Genomic DNA, 17,787 nt, shown 5'->3' with positions numbered 1-17,787 from the left:
ACCAAGTAGATTGCCTGGTCGATTTTCGCGTTCAGCGATTTCTTTCGGGAAACAATAATGGATAGAACAGCTCTGTTTAAAGCAACTGTGAAAACTGTTCGAACCAAAAATAAGGCTCAAGGTGTCAACGAATCACCTAGAGACATTTTGAACTCAAACAAACGGAGGAGTGAGTTTGGAACAAAGGCGAAAGAAGTGGTAAGATGGTCAGCTATGCGGTAGCTATGAAAGGTTCGATGTCATGTCAGCAGAATTACAGTCATGTACAGTGTATGTGGGAATAGTGGGTAAGGAGGGCAACTGAAAGGAATAGAAAGTGCGTTATTCCGAGCTTGTGTAACATTTAAACTAGTGGGAATAGGAAAAGGAACGGTTTCAAGTTCGGATTACCTTGGTAAACTTTACAATTAAGAGTCATTTTGTTGAGTAACTTTGTCCAAGACTAATGATGATTATGAAGTAAGATCGTCCGATTGAGAATAGGGTCAAGGCAAAATTCTTTCCGTGGGGGTAGGGTGGGGGGGGGGGGGGGGGGGCGGGGGGTGGATATTTTCTGCAAGTCACTACTTGCACAATCCCATAGTACACCTCTTTTACCCCCCAAGACTTTTGCATAACCATTGTTTGCAATTTCTCCTGGGACATGAAAATGTCCCAAGAGACGTCGAAAACAATGGCTATGCAGATTTTTGGGGGTAAAAGAGGTGTATTATGGGATTTGTGCAAGTAGTGAATATACAACATAACAAAAAGTGTTCTTTCTTTGTAAAATTACTGTTTTGTTCAACAGCTTATCAACATCACTAAACTGAGGGACTTTTTGTTGGAACATCAAAGAGACTACATTAGTCCATTCAGGTTATTTAACATTTTTATATAATTATTATTTAGCTGAAAGAGTGTATTTTTTGTTTTGCTTTTTTTACTTTGACTTCCTCCAAAAGAAAGAACAGATAATATATAGATTTAGACAAGCCTAATGCACCAGTCAATTGAAACACTACACCCCAGGTCCCAGGGAAGGGTGGGCAATTTGACATAGACCCTGGTCAAAAAGCATCAAGATCCCTGCCCCCTGAGGCAGAGTTGAGATCAAATGCCCCTATACTTGGGGTAAGAAATTTAAAACAATCCAACGTTTACTATGGAAAGAAATTTCAAATGTTCTACTTTGGGTTTGTGAAGTTTGCATTTTAGTTACTGGTACAATGCTAATTTAACACATTTTTTGTTCAACTGTTAATAAGGGCAAAGCACCAGTATTTCATTATTATTCAAGACCTTCTAATTACAAGACCGTCTGCAACGTTCAAAGTGAAATTAACATTACCCTGCATATCACACATACGGTACTAAATTTTCCTGGTTTAAGTCAAGTTTAAAGGATAGAAAATCGAGATTCAATACCCTCTTTAAGGCCCATGCAAGCTATAAAGGTCCCTTTAAAATTGCTTTGTTTAACTTGAAAACGACTGTATTCAAGCGTGTAGTACAGTTTTAATAAACCGTATCTTTTTCGTTTTGTGAGGCCGTATCTAAGGAATATCTAAGGATCACAATACCAAAAAAACCCTACCCAGTCGGGCGGCACATACCTACCGGTATATAGTGTATATAAGAGAGTACTCCCCCCACTCCTACCCCAGGAGGGGGGGGAAGCTCTAGCCCTTAAGCCTGGTTTTCACTAGTGACGCAAGCACAAGCATAAGCTTATGCTAGTGAAAACAAATGTTGAAATATTAATGCATTAAATAACAACCATGGCATGTGTCATTTTGTTCAAATGCTCAGATGTGGAGAATCTGGAAGGAGTGCTTTAATTGGCCAGACGGAGCAACTATTTGATATTAACAACTCAAAAGTTATCGTGTTCTTTCGTTGACAGAGTTTTTCTCGAGGAACGAATGCAACGACTCTAGAAAAATCCTTTATTTGTTTTTGGTTTTTACGCCTGTTTCCAAAATGCTTGCATAATTTGGGTGTATGTCGTGGCCTGTGGTTTCGGCATGCTGTTTTACCACAGAGCCGATATTCCCACATTTCTTAACCTTTATTTCATGCTTTCATTTAAAATACAAGCCTGAATGAATGTTATAATTTTGGTTAATCTCAGCCTCAGCGTTCTTATAAAAAAAGGTTCTTATCTACAAATTATTATAATTATACTTCTGCATAAAATACAAAATTAATCGTCATTAGTGTGTACAGTTTACAGTGACAGCATACGTATAAAAAAAAAGTACTTATCTACAAAAAAAAAGATTGTATACTGTTTATGGAAATAATTGTGCTTCTGCATGAAATACAAAATTACATGTAACCGTCATTTGTGTGTACAGCAGTAAACAAACAAGCTTGCAAACAAATTAACCAACAATTTTAATCAACAGCTAAAACTGAAATTACATGCGCAGTAATCTCTTTCACAACCTTTTCTGTTTGACTGACAATCTTTACTCCCTCTCTCTTCAGTTCAGAACAACAGCAAAATCTTTACTACCGGTAATTAAAAAATCAACCTGAAGCGTAGGAAATTCGCTTACTTGACTGCAATTTCACAGTCAAATGAAGCAGCTTACAACTGGAAATCCATTTCACACAAAAAGCCTAATAAATGTGACTGTTGAAATAATATGTCAGGATTGCAAACGTTTTCAGGCCTATGTTTTTTAGCTAGTTTTACAAAATATGTGAGGCAGCGAGGCATATAATTTATTAAGAAGGAAAACATTACCTGACTGTTGTAAATAAGTGTTTTGTCTCTCGCTCAATTTCTCTGAGCTTTACGTTGATTTTCATTGATATTTTCTCTTCTTCTCATTCCTCGGCTTCTCGCGAGGATTTCTTCACTTAAATTTCTCAAATTTCGTCGCCTCTTCTCTCTCTTTCTTTCCTGTGCTTTATCCCCTTGGTTGTCACTAATTGCTATATGATTTCCTGCCAGAAACATTCGGGTTGCCAAATACATTACTGCATGGCAATTTCCTGCCAAGGAAAATTGCCCAAACACTCCCATCCCCAGAAGCTGTCCTGCCTCCCTACCTCCACCCCGACAGTCTGTACAGGCGTACGTGAAGTCATAACCAAAATTTCTTGCATGGATATATTTCCCAAAAAATCTTACTCTTCGCGTGCCTGAGCTCTGCTGTTACTGTGATAAGTGAAAGATATTAAGAAGTTTTTCTCTTAAAATAAGTAAAACCCTTCTTAACCATTTAAGCCAGTATGGGTAATTTCCTTTTATGTCCCTCTCCATCCCTGCCCCAACTCCACTATCAAGTGATTGCCTGTGGAAACACCTAGATGTCCACGTTTTATTGCAGTTACTACAGATAGTTTGCATTCACAGTACATGTATCTCAGATTTTTAAGCTTGCAGTTTGCCTTCTCACGGCTTCGCAGAACTTCCAGCTACAAAGGCTAATGATAATATCGCTGTATATTGAATTTTTTTCCTTCTTAGCCATTTAAACTTGGAGGTGTCCAGCATGACAGACAGTGAACGAGATCAAATAGATCAAGATGCAGAAACATACATGAGAACTTGTTCAGTAGCTATAAATTCTCTCAAAGGTGAAGGTATGGATTGTAATGAGCTTTTTTGCTGGTCCCTGTCAAAAGGGCAGGTACAAAACACAGGTGACAGGTCACAGGTCAAAATTGTTTAACCAGTAAAGAAACAACCCTAAACCGTTTACAAAAGTGGCTGGCTCGGGGTAATGTCTCTAAAAAAGGCTTATGGTGTATGAGGCCACCTAAGCAGAAACAGCCATACATGTAAGTCAAAAGGAATTTGTCGAGTGCTGACACACGTACAATGTAGATTAAGATGTACAGTAGATTTAGGTGTACAGTAGATTTAGATGTACAGTAGATGAAATGCCGTGCTTCATGCAAAGGTCTATTTGCTCTTATTATAATTCATATCATCCTTTCTAATCATGATTATAACCTATCATTTCTACATGGAACGTACCTGTCTTTTTCTTTGTTGTTAAAGTGTACTGTGTAGAACTTTATAAAAATGTGCAAAATAAATGAACATTTAAAAATGGTATTCGTTTGACAGTACATTTATGAATGTTGTCATTCTTAACAGCTTTGCAGCAGAAGAGAAGTGATCAAGTGATGACTCACAGGGAGGCTGTTTTGGGAATGTTGGGACTGTATTTGAAAGGTGAAATTCCTTCTCTTTTAAAGTGGTACTACGACCAAAAAAAATTTTTGTTTTTCCTTTGGATTTCAAAACTATGTTAACTAAACACTAACTCACCCAAGTTTTAAGTTCTGATTTTAAAAAGACACCTGTTTATTTTAGCTGGAATTTTCTTATTTATTGGTCCGCCATTACTAACTTTAAAATCTTGAGAGAGCTGGGTTGAGGAGGAAATGACGTCAAACACTCACTAGTTTAAGAATGCAATACGTGTGTACACGACCTAATTAATATGCAGCACGGGAGTTTCGGGCTTTCAGACTTTTCAACCCATATTTTGCATAAAAAAAAATTACATAATAAATTGTGTTTACACGCTGAAATTTTAAGCTAGTGAGTAAATGACGTCATTGTCTCTAGATCCAACCCTCTGAGGTCCAATCGGCCAGTTTTGAATGTGAGTAATGGCGGACCATGAAATCCAAAACTTACACTCAAAATAAACAGCCTTTGGATAAAACTCAAAGCTCAAAATTTTGCCAGTTAGGTGTTAAGCGAACACGCTTTCAAAATCTGAAGAAAAAAAAGGAAATGATTTTTTGATCATAGTACCACTTTAAGATTCGTCAGAATAACTAGGTTCATGGAATCTAATGAGGCAACATTTTAAGCAACCTTGTACCTGTAAGTGGTTTCAAGGGCCTCTAAGTGGAAGGATTCAAAATGATGACTCAAAATGATTGTTGGACATTTTTTGTTGTTGCAAAAATTACTGGTAATTGGGTGTAGGTTGCAGCCCTTTTATTGTCACAAAGAACTGCACCATTAGCTGATTGTGTTGTTGACAACATGATTTTTTTTCGATTAGTGGTCTGCAAATTGTACAGTGAACAGAGAGCCATCAGGGTCAAGAGAGCAGTGGACAAGAAGCGCATGTAAGGGAGCCTACATGTGTAAAGAGGAAATCTCTTTTTTTTTAAAACTAGGTTACAGTGCAACACGCCTTACCGTGGCCACCCAACAAACTTTTACATTATTTTGACAATAAGGTGTAAATACGTCAACTCAACAACCCATGCAACGGTGTTCAACTTACACGTACAACCGATATTTTTATGTCCGAAAAGCAGATCTTGACAAGTGTTGTTGAAATCCAAAAAGAAGATTAGGGGTAAACCACACATTTTTTAAAGATAATTAATCAGCAATATTTGTAAAAAGCTTTATAATGCCCCATTTTGGTCACGCGGACGAGTTTGAAACCCAATCAAACGCTACTCGTTGATTCACTATAAAATTAATCAATAATTTCAAACTTGTTTTGAAATTAATTAATTTAAAAAGCAAGTACAAAATGGCTCTTAATTATAATCTACAATTTTACAAATCACGGCTGAAACAGTCATGACTGAGACACACAACTTAATTTAATTTCCATGGACATTTAATGTTACATTGCAACCCTCCAAGTTGTTATGCTCTTAGGGGATCCTAATATGTTCTTTGCACTCTCTATTCTGACACGGCAATGAGTGCTTGTTCACAGCTCTTGCATGCTTCTGAGCAACAATGAGGTGTACAAAAAATATTTGACTTGAAAAAAAGTGATTGAAAAAAATGTTATAATTTCTTTTGTTGGAGAAGTAATGAAAAAAATTTGTGCATTGTGCTTCACTGGATTTCCAAAGGCATGAAAACATTTAAACCACTCGGCCTGCGGCCTCGTAGTTTCAAGTGTTTTCTTGCGTTTGGAAATCCAAGCACTCACACTCGTTTTTGAAATATTACCTGAAAAGTACATGGTTACCCCCTATTTTTTTTTTTTGGATACCAAGAGCACTTGCTAAATTCTCCTTTCTTCACATAGTTTTAAACTGTGCAAAAATATCAAGGCCTGCATTAGAAAACACCACTCATAGGAAACCCGAGTATCTCAAGATGCGCAGAACATATGTGCAATAACAATAGTTGGTACCGTCCTTGATGTCCACTATTTTTTTGTACAATCCTTTAGGAAATCTTCATGTATAATGCAGGTCTTGATGAAGAAAATGTTTGTTTTGTGTTTCCTTAATAAATTTATTAATAATAAATAAATATGCCTTTCTTGTAGGCCACCATGTCTAAACCTGTCTGTTTTTTTTTATTACAGCTCTAGACTTCAACCTGATCAAAACAGGGTAAAGAACCAAGCAGCATTGGATTCTTCCTTAGTAAATTTGACAGACGATGTGTCGAAAAATGCGAACAAGCAGATAAATCCAGGGCTGGATTTGGCTCTACCCACAAGTGAAGATGATGAACTGACGCCCGAAGAAGTACAGATGGTCTGTACGACAACAAAGTTAATATGATTGTTAATATGTGATGTGGATTTTTAGCAGACTATTAAGTACTTTCTTCCTTGGTCTCATACTTTTATGGCAGCTTATTTTTTTGTTTTGCACATTGTTCTGGATCTCATGTTTGTAAATGATTTGAACATGGTTGTTAAAAAGTTTGCAGGAGGATGTGGCGATATTTGAAACACAGGTAGTGAAAGGGGATTTAAGGGGAAATACTACATGGGAGTGCAAATGTGTACTTTATTTATGTGTCTAGCCTTCTAGAACAGGAGCACTAATTGGGGACACTGTAAACTGAAATCAACAAATTAGCACAAAGTCATCTTTCACAAGTTTGCGCTTCCACTTTCAACAGCCATGTTTACTGTGACAATTGGCTGACCAATTGGATGGAAATCAACCAGTCGCAAGGTTGCATATCACTAACCTGAACATTCTACTTGAATGGTTGAGGGCACTGAAGTTGAAGTTGAAACAACTCCAGGGCCCTTAAGTTATTGAAATGAAAAAAAAGAAAAGGTTTGAAATAAAAGGTAATTAATGATTAATTTTGTCTTGAGGGATTTGTCATTTCTTGATGATATCATGAAGGTTTCTTTTCCCATGCAGTTTGAAATGGAAAACAAAAGGCTCTTCACAGAGATGAACAGTTTAGTGGATGAAGTGAGGTACTCATTTCGAAAAGGTTGTTGTAATAAATTTCTTATCTAGTTCTCTGTCATAAGTGAGAGGTGCGGTGGCCTCATGGTTAAAGTGCTCGACTCCGGATCGAGTGGTCCAGGTTCGGGTCCTGACTGGGGACACTGTGTTGTGTTCTTGGGCAAGACATTTTACTCTCACGATGCCTCTCTCCACCCAGGTGTATAGATGGGTACCGGCGAAATGCTGGGGTAACCCTGCGATGGACTAGCATTCCATCCAGGGGGGAGTAGAAATACTGCTAGTCGCTTCATGCTACAGTAACCGGAGATAAGCGCCGGCCTGATGGGCCTTCTGGCTCTTAAGCAGTGACTTTACTTTTTCTCTGGCATAAGAACTGAAGGAAAATAATGTTGACTCTGGTAGCATGAGATCCACTCATTTTGAAAGAGAAATAGGCAAAAAAGAGCGTAGAAAAATTTGGCTGGTCTTTCCTTTTAGTAATAATATAAATATTAGTATGTTACATGTACTCAATAAACCGCCAAGTCGTCGTACTGCGATTTTCATAATTCTGCGGAATCTTGTCTTCAAGCTGCGTTTTGGCTTCCATCAAACAAACTTCCGACGCCAAGCCGAGAGTTGACCCGAAACCATGGATGGTACATTCGTACACCGATGAAAAGCGATGGAATCTGTACGAATCCTTGTACTGAAGAAAGGGTGCTTACCATTTTGCCAAAAAATCCGGAAACTTCGGTTTGAGGTCAAATGGAAAGGCAATTTTCCGGAAAATCTTTTCGGAATTTGTGGACAACCTCCAGAGGTAGTCCTGTTTTTCCGTTCGGAATGGAATTCGGGAAATGCCCTTACCATTTGCGAGAATCGTTTGGTTTCCAGGCCCTTTCTCACAAGTATGGATGCGGGATGGAATGAGTAAATCTTACGGGCCATTCTCATCCGGTTGGTCATTAAATTCGCAAAATCGCTTACCTTTTATATGCAACGATCATTCCATCCGGATTATATGGTTATATGGTTATAAGCATCCAAAAACTCCAATTCACTTTTCGGGAGGCGGAGTAGATCTGTTCGGAAATTTGATCGATGGAAGACAAAACGCAGTTTGGTGGTGGGATTCCGCTGAATTATGAAAATCGCGGTATTGGTTAAAGAATACATGTTTATGTCAAAGACAAAATTTCAAGCTTGAAAACGCAGATTCTCATAAGGGCCTTCACTACCTCTTCTTCTATTCGAGCCGTCATGCCTGAAACCCTGTGCTAACCCTGAGGAACAAGTGCCGTGGCGAAAGCGCTCATCCGCCCCGGGTGGGGATGCTCGGCGGAACTTTTGAATTAAACCCCTAAAGGAGACCAATCTGGGCCTTGCCTGGATTTTTTACCCCAAACGGAGACCATATTTAAAACATTACGTAGAGAATTTTATATTTCTTCGCGTGAAACCCTAAACAAGACCTTTACGGCCACATATGGGCTACATATGATGGTATTTTCCCCAGAACACCCTAAGTGAGACCAAAATCCGAAATTTGCACCACTAAGTGAGACGACGAGCATCCCCACCCCTTGAAAACCCATACCCCCCCCCCCCTCTTTCCCCCAACTCACCTTCAAAGATTTAGTTCCGGGTCTTGGCGTCATATAGGTTGAGTCCAATTTGGCATGATATTTAACAATTTGGTGAAGAATTTGCTCGAAGTGTACAGATTATCCTTTTACATTATGATATTGCCCAAGTGACTTAAATTTCTGAAACGTAGTAAATGTCTTTTTTCTGTTTTAGACAGATAGAGGGAAAAGTGGTAGAGATATCTCAGCTGCAAGAAGTATTTTCTGAAAAAGTCTTACATCAGGTTAGGAAGAACACTTTTAGAAAAGTGATTATAATAAAGAATCCGAGTTTTGACACTGCCAGAAAACCCTGTTCTTTCGCCTTATCTAAAGGAATCCAGCTGGCCCCCAGCCTGTGGATTCCGGATCCCGAATAGTGGATCCCGGATCCCGGGTCGACCACCCACGGGTTCCGCCAGAAATAGAGCCTGGATTCCGTCGACATCTATGGATTCTGGATTCCATAGAATGGATTCCACGCTCTGAATTCCGGATTCCGAAGCCTCGTATTTGGTGGATTCCGGATTCCTTCACATCAGGCGAGTTGTTTCTACGTATTAATATATTTTTTTCCTGATATCCTATGGTTGTTTCACCTGAGTTCGAAGAAAAACTGACATTCACGTACCAAACCTACTTCAAGCTTTGACGATGTTGAAGAGTTCGAGAACAACAATGAAAAAAAGTACGAGAGAAAGCAAAGGTTCCGTACAATAGTTTACCTCAAAAGGACGTGAAGTGACCAGAGCTTCGCTTAACCGTAGAACGAGTGTACCCTACGATATTTTCCTCTCTACTACCCACAATGGTTGCGTTCTCATTAGGGAGTTTACACTAGTGTTAAAATCAAGTTCTATTGTTCAGTGTTCCCCGAGGGGTACACCAGAGAGTTGACACTTGAGTAGTGAAGAACAGGAAAGCCTAGTTCTTTTTCAATCGTTCTTCAAAGATATTCTAAGTGAATTATATCACTTTTAGTAAAATCGTACAATTTTTATTGTGTAAATTCTAGGAGCTTGTGTAAATAATATTAAGTATATTGTAAATCCTTAATCAAAATTCATTGAACTGCTTCCATTACTGTATTTTAAGATCACCAATTAATATAATTTTAGATATTGTTGTAACTTACGTAATAGTCTTCTTAATTGTTACGGCTCACTGGAAGACCACTTGAAGTGAAAGTGACCCCTTGATGAAATAAAGATAGTAGTAGTAGTAGTGGTGGTAGTAGTAGTAGTAGTAGTAGTAGTAGTAGTAGTAGTAGTAGTAGTAGTAGTAGTAGCAGTAGCAGTAGCAGTAGCAGTAGCAGTAGCGGTGGCGGTGGCGGTGGCGGTGGCGGTGGTAGTGGTAGTGGTAGTGGTAGTGGTAGTGGTAGTGGTAGTGTCAACAATAGTGTTACATTGTGTTTCTCTCAAGTGTGACCGCAACCAGTGTTTAATTCCTCAACAGTTGCAGTACATTTTTCATGCTGAAATGCTCCTAAAATGATTAAATTTGTAGGCGGTTTCTTAGCTCTCGCCGTATTCCTTCCTACACCTTACTTCTTACTTTCACCAACCCATAATGCCGTAGGTTTTGATGGGTTCTCTGCCTAGAAATAATAGGGACCTTAAGATCTAGGACGGCAACCTCAGCGAGGACGCCACCAGACAATACACATTAATGAGCAAAACAATGGCTCTGCACGTGCGCTTTAAAATTTGTACCCTTATTTCCCATTCTCCGCCAATCTGCAACGTGAAATGACCAAATCTCAAGTTGAAGACGCGAGCGCACAAGGGCAAATCTTTGATTTTCTTTCTTACTTTCAACACTGTACCTCCCAATTCAGTTCCTGGATAGTTTTGATAGTTTGTGAAAGTTGAACAAACTGGAATAATCACAAAACACTTTAAGAAACATAAACTAGCAATATTAAATGGCGTTTTTCGCGGCCGTCGTCGTCTTAGATCTTAAGGTCCCTAATGGGTGTTTAGAGCGCTAAGCCATGGCATAGTCACAAGAGTAAACTAATAGACCTTATTCACGATGGCCGCCATGTTGGATTTGCTATTATCATGCAAATTAGCCACACACTTCTGAGGGGGCAAACAACACAAGTACGAGAGGTTATAACGAACATCTTAGCCACACAGATGATTTGTTTCACATTCACTGAATGTTTATCACCTAAGTAGTAAAACAGAATACAAGTTACTTCGGTGGTTTTTTAGTGAAAAATGGGCAGGTAACGAAGTAGTAAGTCAAAATATCAAAGGCAATCAAAAGATATAAAATTATTACAAAAGGTACGTAATTCTAAATTCTAAAATGCACTTTTAGCAAAGTTACTTCAATATTTCGACGAGCCGATTTTCCGCAATTTGCCTTTTTTCCAATGTTTGCCCCCCAGCATAACACATGGCTAATTTGCATGGCAATTTGAAAACCAACTATCGTGAATAAGGCCTATTACAATAGTTGTGGTATGCTTGCAGGTCAACCGTGGCAGCCAGGTGATCCGGTGACGTAATTTGAAGGACTGGGAAGAAAAATTTTAACGCTGTATCCCACAATCGCGCGGGGCCTTACGTGTTGTTTCCAAACTGCCTGCAGTATTTCCATCGCCAAAACTCAACAGATCATTCCGTGTCTAACACATTTCATGTTACTGAATGAACATTCAAGTAGATCCGACGAGCTCTAACCTCGCCTCTGCCATGTTGAATTCGAAAATAAGGCCGCGCGCGGTTGTGGGATACAGCGTTAAATTTTTCTCCCCAGTCCTCCGAATTACGTCACCAGATCACCTGGATTTTGTACCTCTCATTGCTTTAACCTTTTGGTTTCTGTTGTTCTTGCATGCTTCAGTCAGCCCAGATTGATAAAATACATGAAACAGCAATTGGTACAACGGAAAACGTTCAAGGAGGAAATGAACAAATTAGGGAGGTAAGGGAGCAACACACCTATGACTGAATTGTTCACACTTGTGGCGTCGATTCAGCAGCCTTCGCCGAGAAATGATGGCTAACTCGTATTGGCAAGCTCAAGGTGATGCGTCTGAACGACGCAGCGACACGTTAGTAAGCTGGCAACAAATAAGACGCCCCTATTTTCGCAAACTTTTTGTGTTGGCAAATTCGCGTTAGAGGTGTGAGCGTGTCTTGTTCTAGCCTGCGTAGCTGGCGGTTTTTTTTTGGAGCGCGGCGAGATTTCGAGCGACGCAAGAAGGCTGGGGAAAGGAACAACCTTTCCCCGGGCGAAAACCGCTCGAGTTCTCTTGCGAACCGCCAGCTACGCAGTCTTGTTCTAGTCTTGTTCATATTCTGAATCAATCAAAATTGGCGCTCTGATCACGTGATTTGCAAAACACGGAACTTTGACCGAGATACTCTGACTGTTCCTGTATCACTGGTTTTATTATTTCCAAAAGGTCATCGACGAGTCTTATTCAGCCGCAAGAAAAATAATTAACAACTATTCACCAAATTGAAGGTGGCTAGCGGTGGATATTTACCGAGCCGCGAAGCGCGAAGTACATAGGGAGCTTAAGCACGCGCGTTTTTGAGACGCGGACGGCTACCGGAATAGAATATTTCGCGTGCCAGGACAGTGGTGTCTCCCAGATTTTTATACTAATCATCTCTAATGGAGACTGAAAGATACCGACCAGTGTAAATGTGGATTAAAGGGAAACGGCTCACTTCCGGTTGCTGTCCACGTCTCAAAAACGTGCGTGCTTAAGCTTCCTAATATCCACTACTAGCCACCGAAATGAAGGTGAATAGTTGTTTTAGTATATACTAAAAACACTGAGATAAGTTGCTCGGAAGTGAATAGCAAAGGATATTCGGAGTTTGAGCTCTTGCACAAGCCGTGTATTGTTCGCGCCAAGGAAGGGATTTCTGGCAAAGTATCATTCAGTCGACAAATTTCTATTTTTCGATCGCTTTCAGTTTTTTCCTCCAGCGGAGAATATGAAAGGGGCGTAGAGACAGTGGTCGAGCCTCTTGAATTCATAGCCTCGAATCCTGTTTGCAACAGTCGAATTTTGACTGAGAATGTGTCACCCCATTATCATACTTCTTGCATTCACCATCACCTTTCATACACTTGCGACAATAAAACGTTCGAACAGTTTCAGGCTTTGCCTCGTATAAAAGGCCTACACATTAACGGATTACTGTACACGTAGCCCCAACATATGAGGTGTTAACAGTTAGGGGCACTCGGATCTTTGCCGAGTATCTTTGGGGCACCATTTATCAATACGCCTCTTTGTTCGAAAGAAAATTAGGAACTCTGAAGCCGCAATTTTTTGTGTGAACCATCGCACTACAGACACCAGTGGCGATGTTATCATGACGAGAGTTTGACGTGTGACCGCACGAGTTGATTGGACGTTCGTTTGTGTCGTGAAAGCCGCTCACGTGTACATACGATGTCCGTTGATTAATGTCAGTAATTCCTTTAGCCAATGAAATTGGATGGAGCCAGTGAAACGAGCCAATAATAACGCAAGCAAACACGTGCATCCAGCGTAAGCGTGTGAGCAACAACTGTTGATTGGACGAGAATGTGGCGTGACATTTCAGTTGAAACCAATCACTGAGCGTCCCAACCTAAGACAGCCCGAAAGTACTTTACGCAGTCGGAACAGCAGTCCTTAACGGTTCGTTGTAAACAAAATGATTTTGTCTCTCGACAAAAGATCAAAATGTTTGATTTTACTGTATCTGGTTGCTTGCCTGTTAGCTACAGATATCGAACAACGTTTCAAAATACAGAAAAGTTTTGTGCTTTTAGGACAAGCAGTAGCCTGCCTGGGCCGTGTCACGTTAAAGTGCTACTGTGACCAAAAATCAATTTTTCTTTTCCTTTGGATTTCAAAACTATGTTAACTAAAGACCAAAATGGCCCAAGTTTTAAGCCTTGATTAAAAAGGCACCTGATTATTTTCACTGGAATTTTCATACTTATTGACCCGCCATTATACTAACTTTACAATCTTGAGAGAGCTGGATCGAGAAGAAAATAACGTCAAAGACTCACTAGTTTAAGGACCTCTTCACATGGCTCGCTTACCGGGCTGAAATCTGTTTCTATGGCGACTTTAAGCCCTGTCTCCGAGATGAAAAATGGCGACGCGACCATTCAGACGTGAAACCTAACGAACAAGGCTGGCTAGAATTTCTCGATTTTCTTTGTTTAAGCAATTTCAAAAACGTTAACTATCAAATGAAGCTTTATCATCGAATGTCTGTTCTATATCGAAAATGCATTGTATTATTTTTCTCCCAGTAACCGGGCTGAAGTCTTCATGTGGCAAAATTTCCAGCCCGCTTACCGAGATCCCGGTTGGAAAAACCGAGGTCTCGGCAACCGAGCCAACCCGCCCTCTCATATGAACACATCGATATTTTACAAAGGATTTAGAGGCGAGGCGAGATCTCGGAAACGGGGCCCCAATAATGCAATTCGTGTGTTCGCGGCTGAACGGGAGTTTCAGGCTTTTAGACTTTCAAACTAGTGTTTCTTACATATAACAGAAACCCATAAGGGTTGAAACGTGTAACGGCCCCTTGAGTGCTGGGAAACAAGCTTCTGAATATTCAATTTGCTAAGTACCATATTTGGAACAACAAGAGCGAGGGGTTTCCAAATATGGTACTTAGCACTGAAACATTCAACCAATCAGTTCGCACTGAATATTCGGAAGCTGTGAACGCGCGTTACACGTTTCAACCCTTATGGGTTTCTGATAATAATCTGCAGTTTAAGCTAATAAGTAAATGACGTCACTTTTCCCTAGATCCAACCCTCTGGTGTCCAATCGTGCAGTCAGTTTTGTACTTGAATAATGTCGGACCGTGAAACCTAAAACTTAAACTCAAAATAAATAGCCTTTGGATAAAAATCAAAGCTCAAAATTTTGCCAGTCAGGTGTTGAGCAAACACACTTGAAATAACCAGGTGATTTTTTGATGACAGCAGTACTTTAACGCGATAGTAAATCTCTCTAATGATTTTCTTTCAAACCAGGCTATCAAGAATAATGCTAGTTTCAGAGTGTGGATCCTGTTCTTTCTTGTAATGTGCTCGCTGTCTTTGCTGTTTCTGGATTGGTACAGCTGATGGAGAGAGATTGAACATTTCAACAGTTGGACTCGTCGATCGGTTGTTTATCATTTACATGCGGACATCTGTGATTTTTCGGCTTGATCAGATGGTATGAAAAAACTCGCGCCTTCCATAAGGTAAATTCGCTCACGCCTACTGGGAGAGTCAGGAGCTTACGTGTGGAACAAGTATTTACAGTTGAGAATCAGGATGTGGTTGGTAAATACAAAATAACCGGTTATATCACGGATAATAGCGTTCTTATTTAGCAGGACTGCGATATTGTGAAAATTAATATTTTATCTTGGTGTTGTGGCTATAAAATTGGAAACTGACTGCCCCTTACTTTTAATTTAAAATATTTCTTAAACTGAAGTAAACAAAAGGACGAGTGAACTCACAAATATATTTATTAACATACCAAAATATTCAAAAACACTCTTTACGGTGAATGAAAGTATAAATTTGTGATGATAGTTTTCGACTGGGTAAAATCGGTAGCGCTGTCAAAAACTAAGGGTGCGTTCCACTGACCCTATTTCGGAATAAGAATACGAGGAGTGATGATTTAAAACGGTACGTCTGGCGTTTTGAAGTAACAAGGATAATAAAGATATGTTTAGAATAGCATTTTAGCAGGTGTTTGACAAGTTTATGTGAATCTCCGTAAAAAGGAACGATTTCTAACTTCTATTCCATGTATTCATATTCCGGAATATGGTCAATCAAACGCACCCTAAGGGATTGGCGCGAGCGGGAAAACCTCTCTTAGTCACCCCAATCCCTTGACCGCGCGTCACCCAAAGAAAATCTCTCACTTACTCATCGAAATCCTGTTCACAAGCCTTTGGGGACCGCGGGATGTTGAAATAAAATATTTTCCGTTGATTAAGTGAATCGATCTCTAATAGCAAAACTATCAAACCGTTTTTATGTCGAAGTTTCGCTTTCTTATGCGTCACGCATTGAAGTTTCGTTATGCTAGAAAAAAAAGCAGTTCTTTGGATGAACGAGGCATGATGTGTTCGCCCTGACGTAATGCAAAAGAGTTTGTGACGTAAGATCGGGAGAATGGACCATTTCCTCTAACTGGGTGTTATGGGTGAAACGATTAATAATTTTGCTAACTTAAAACGTTCCTTATAGACCTTTTTCCTAATAGCGGCCAAATATAACATTGAAGTTTTTTTTTTTTTTTTTTTTTGCTAATAAGCCGCTTTCTTGCCTCGCTACAATGCGCAAAATTCAAAAGAATATGTAAACCAAATTGGGAATAGTAGGTCTAATTAGTATCAATACACAAGAAAAATAAATTCAGTGGTCGCCATTTATGAAAGTGGTCAATGCAGCCAACACGATCTCTCCCTCAAATGAAGGATTATCCTTCATTGTCAGTTTGCTCCAAACAAAGTATTATCCTCCATTTAGATTACTCTGTCCCACGACTTGTGGTAGCAAATAAAAAGTGAAAAAGTAAAAGTAGCCACTAGACAGGATTTAAAGCCGAAGCATTAACTCTGAAGGAACTGTTTTAACCCCTTCACTTAACCACTAGACTACCACATCGCTAACTACGAGGATGTCACTTCTTTAAACACCTGCAAAGAAGCAAGCTTACACAGTGAAAAATGTCGTTTACCAAACTTCAAGAGAAAGCTAACCATTTTAAAGTCAAGCGTTTAGACTTAACCATTATTCAGCAATGATTTCATGTATGTAATAATTAGTTTTGGTAAATAATGGGCACACTTACCAGTCAGTTGATCTTTAGTGGTTAAGTGGTTGATTAATCAAACGTTCCCATGTTCGAGACCTGCGAGTCCAGACATTCGGGTTCGGTTAAAAAAAAAAATTATATATATATTTATTAAAAACTGGATCATTGGATAATGCAATTCGAGAGTTTTGATTGGCTAAGCCATCATGGGTTATGAGCAATTATACCATGATCTACAAACACGGCAAGCATATGAGTGATTTTTTGGGCCTTTTTATTTTTATTGTAGTCTAGTTTTCTATATTTTGGGGGCGTTTTTAATAAAACAATTATTCCACTCGCGCTTGTTGGATATGAGATGATTATAGCCAACTCGGCGCTACGCGCTTCGTTGGCTATCTATCATCTCATATCCAACGCGCGCCCATGGAATAATTGGTAAATATTTCCCATGATCCCTATCAAGCTGTCAGTGTCCAAAATGAACGATTGTACTTCATTCGGAGCAAAGTGACAATTAAGAATAATCCTTCAGTTGAGGGAGAGACTTGGTTGATGCAGCACACAATAAACGAAACGCCCGGGTAAAAATGGTAAATTAGCATCAACCTCGTTCCTAGGGTCCCTTCTCTCGCTCTCGGGGACTGAAAGAGGAGACACTGGGCACGGTGTTGAATGTATCTTAGCAATAATTAAAATGAAGAAAAAATAAAGCAAATTTTGGCAGGTATAGAGCAGTACTTACGTTTGATACTGTACACAGTAACAGAGACTGATAAAAAAGAGGTGCTGGCAAAATTGTGAACAGGAATACTCCAAATATTTTTCGTGTTTTACTAGTAATTAATAAAAAATGATTGATGGGTTTCCACTTCGCTTGATATGTAAGCTAGGGATTTTCCTGTGCGCCCTCCAAAAAGTAGTCGATTCCAAACAGTTACTTTTTCTAAAGCAGTAAAATTGTTCCTGTGACTTAAAAAGATACGTTATTAGGCTACGCTCCCACAAATATGTCAGTGGAAAAGCACCCAAGCCACTTATCGGTAGGTGATAGGAGCGCCCTTTAACTGATAAACGAGTCTCTACAATGATTTGTGTTTTCGTTTGTGCATGTCTTAGCCGTTTGAAACTCTTTTACATGTATCACAAAGTTAACTGGCCTTCACGGCCTAAGCATGTTTTTTCTTCTTA

At 39.5% G+C, this 17,787-nt stretch overlaps 1 protein-coding gene across 2 annotated transcripts; it reads left to right on the top strand.

The window, feature by feature from the left end:
- The first annotated feature begins 13 nt into the window (after positions 1-13).
- On the top strand, positions 14-15,214 carry LOC138043809 (syntaxin-18-like). 2 transcript variants are annotated; one of them, XM_068890264.1, is made up of 10 exons: positions 14-198; positions 791-858; positions 3,464-3,579; positions 4,100-4,177; positions 5,025-5,091; positions 6,309-6,483; positions 7,111-7,169; positions 8,947-9,016; positions 11,628-11,708; positions 14,802-15,214. In XM_068890264.1, the coding sequence occupies exons 1-10, from the start codon at positions 58-60 to the stop codon at positions 14,892-14,894; spliced, it is 948 nt and encodes a 315-aa protein (XP_068746365.1). In that variant the 5' UTR covers positions 14-57; the 3' UTR covers positions 14,895-15,214. The 2 variants fall into 2 exon arrangements, with proteins under 2 accessions (XP_068746365.1, XP_068746366.1); XM_068890265.1 differs by having other exon boundaries at positions 19-198; positions 3,464-3,573.
- Positions 15,215-17,787: the final 2,573 nt, after the last annotated feature.

The sequence above is a fragment of the Montipora capricornis genome, chromosome 3 (genome assembly GCF_036669925.1).
Source record: "Montipora capricornis isolate CH-2021 chromosome 3, ASM3666992v2, whole genome shotgun sequence".
Taxonomy (NCBI): domain Eukaryota; kingdom Metazoa; phylum Cnidaria; class Anthozoa; order Scleractinia; family Acroporidae; genus Montipora; species Montipora capricornis.
This window is presented reverse-complemented; position numbering and strand designations above follow the sequence as displayed.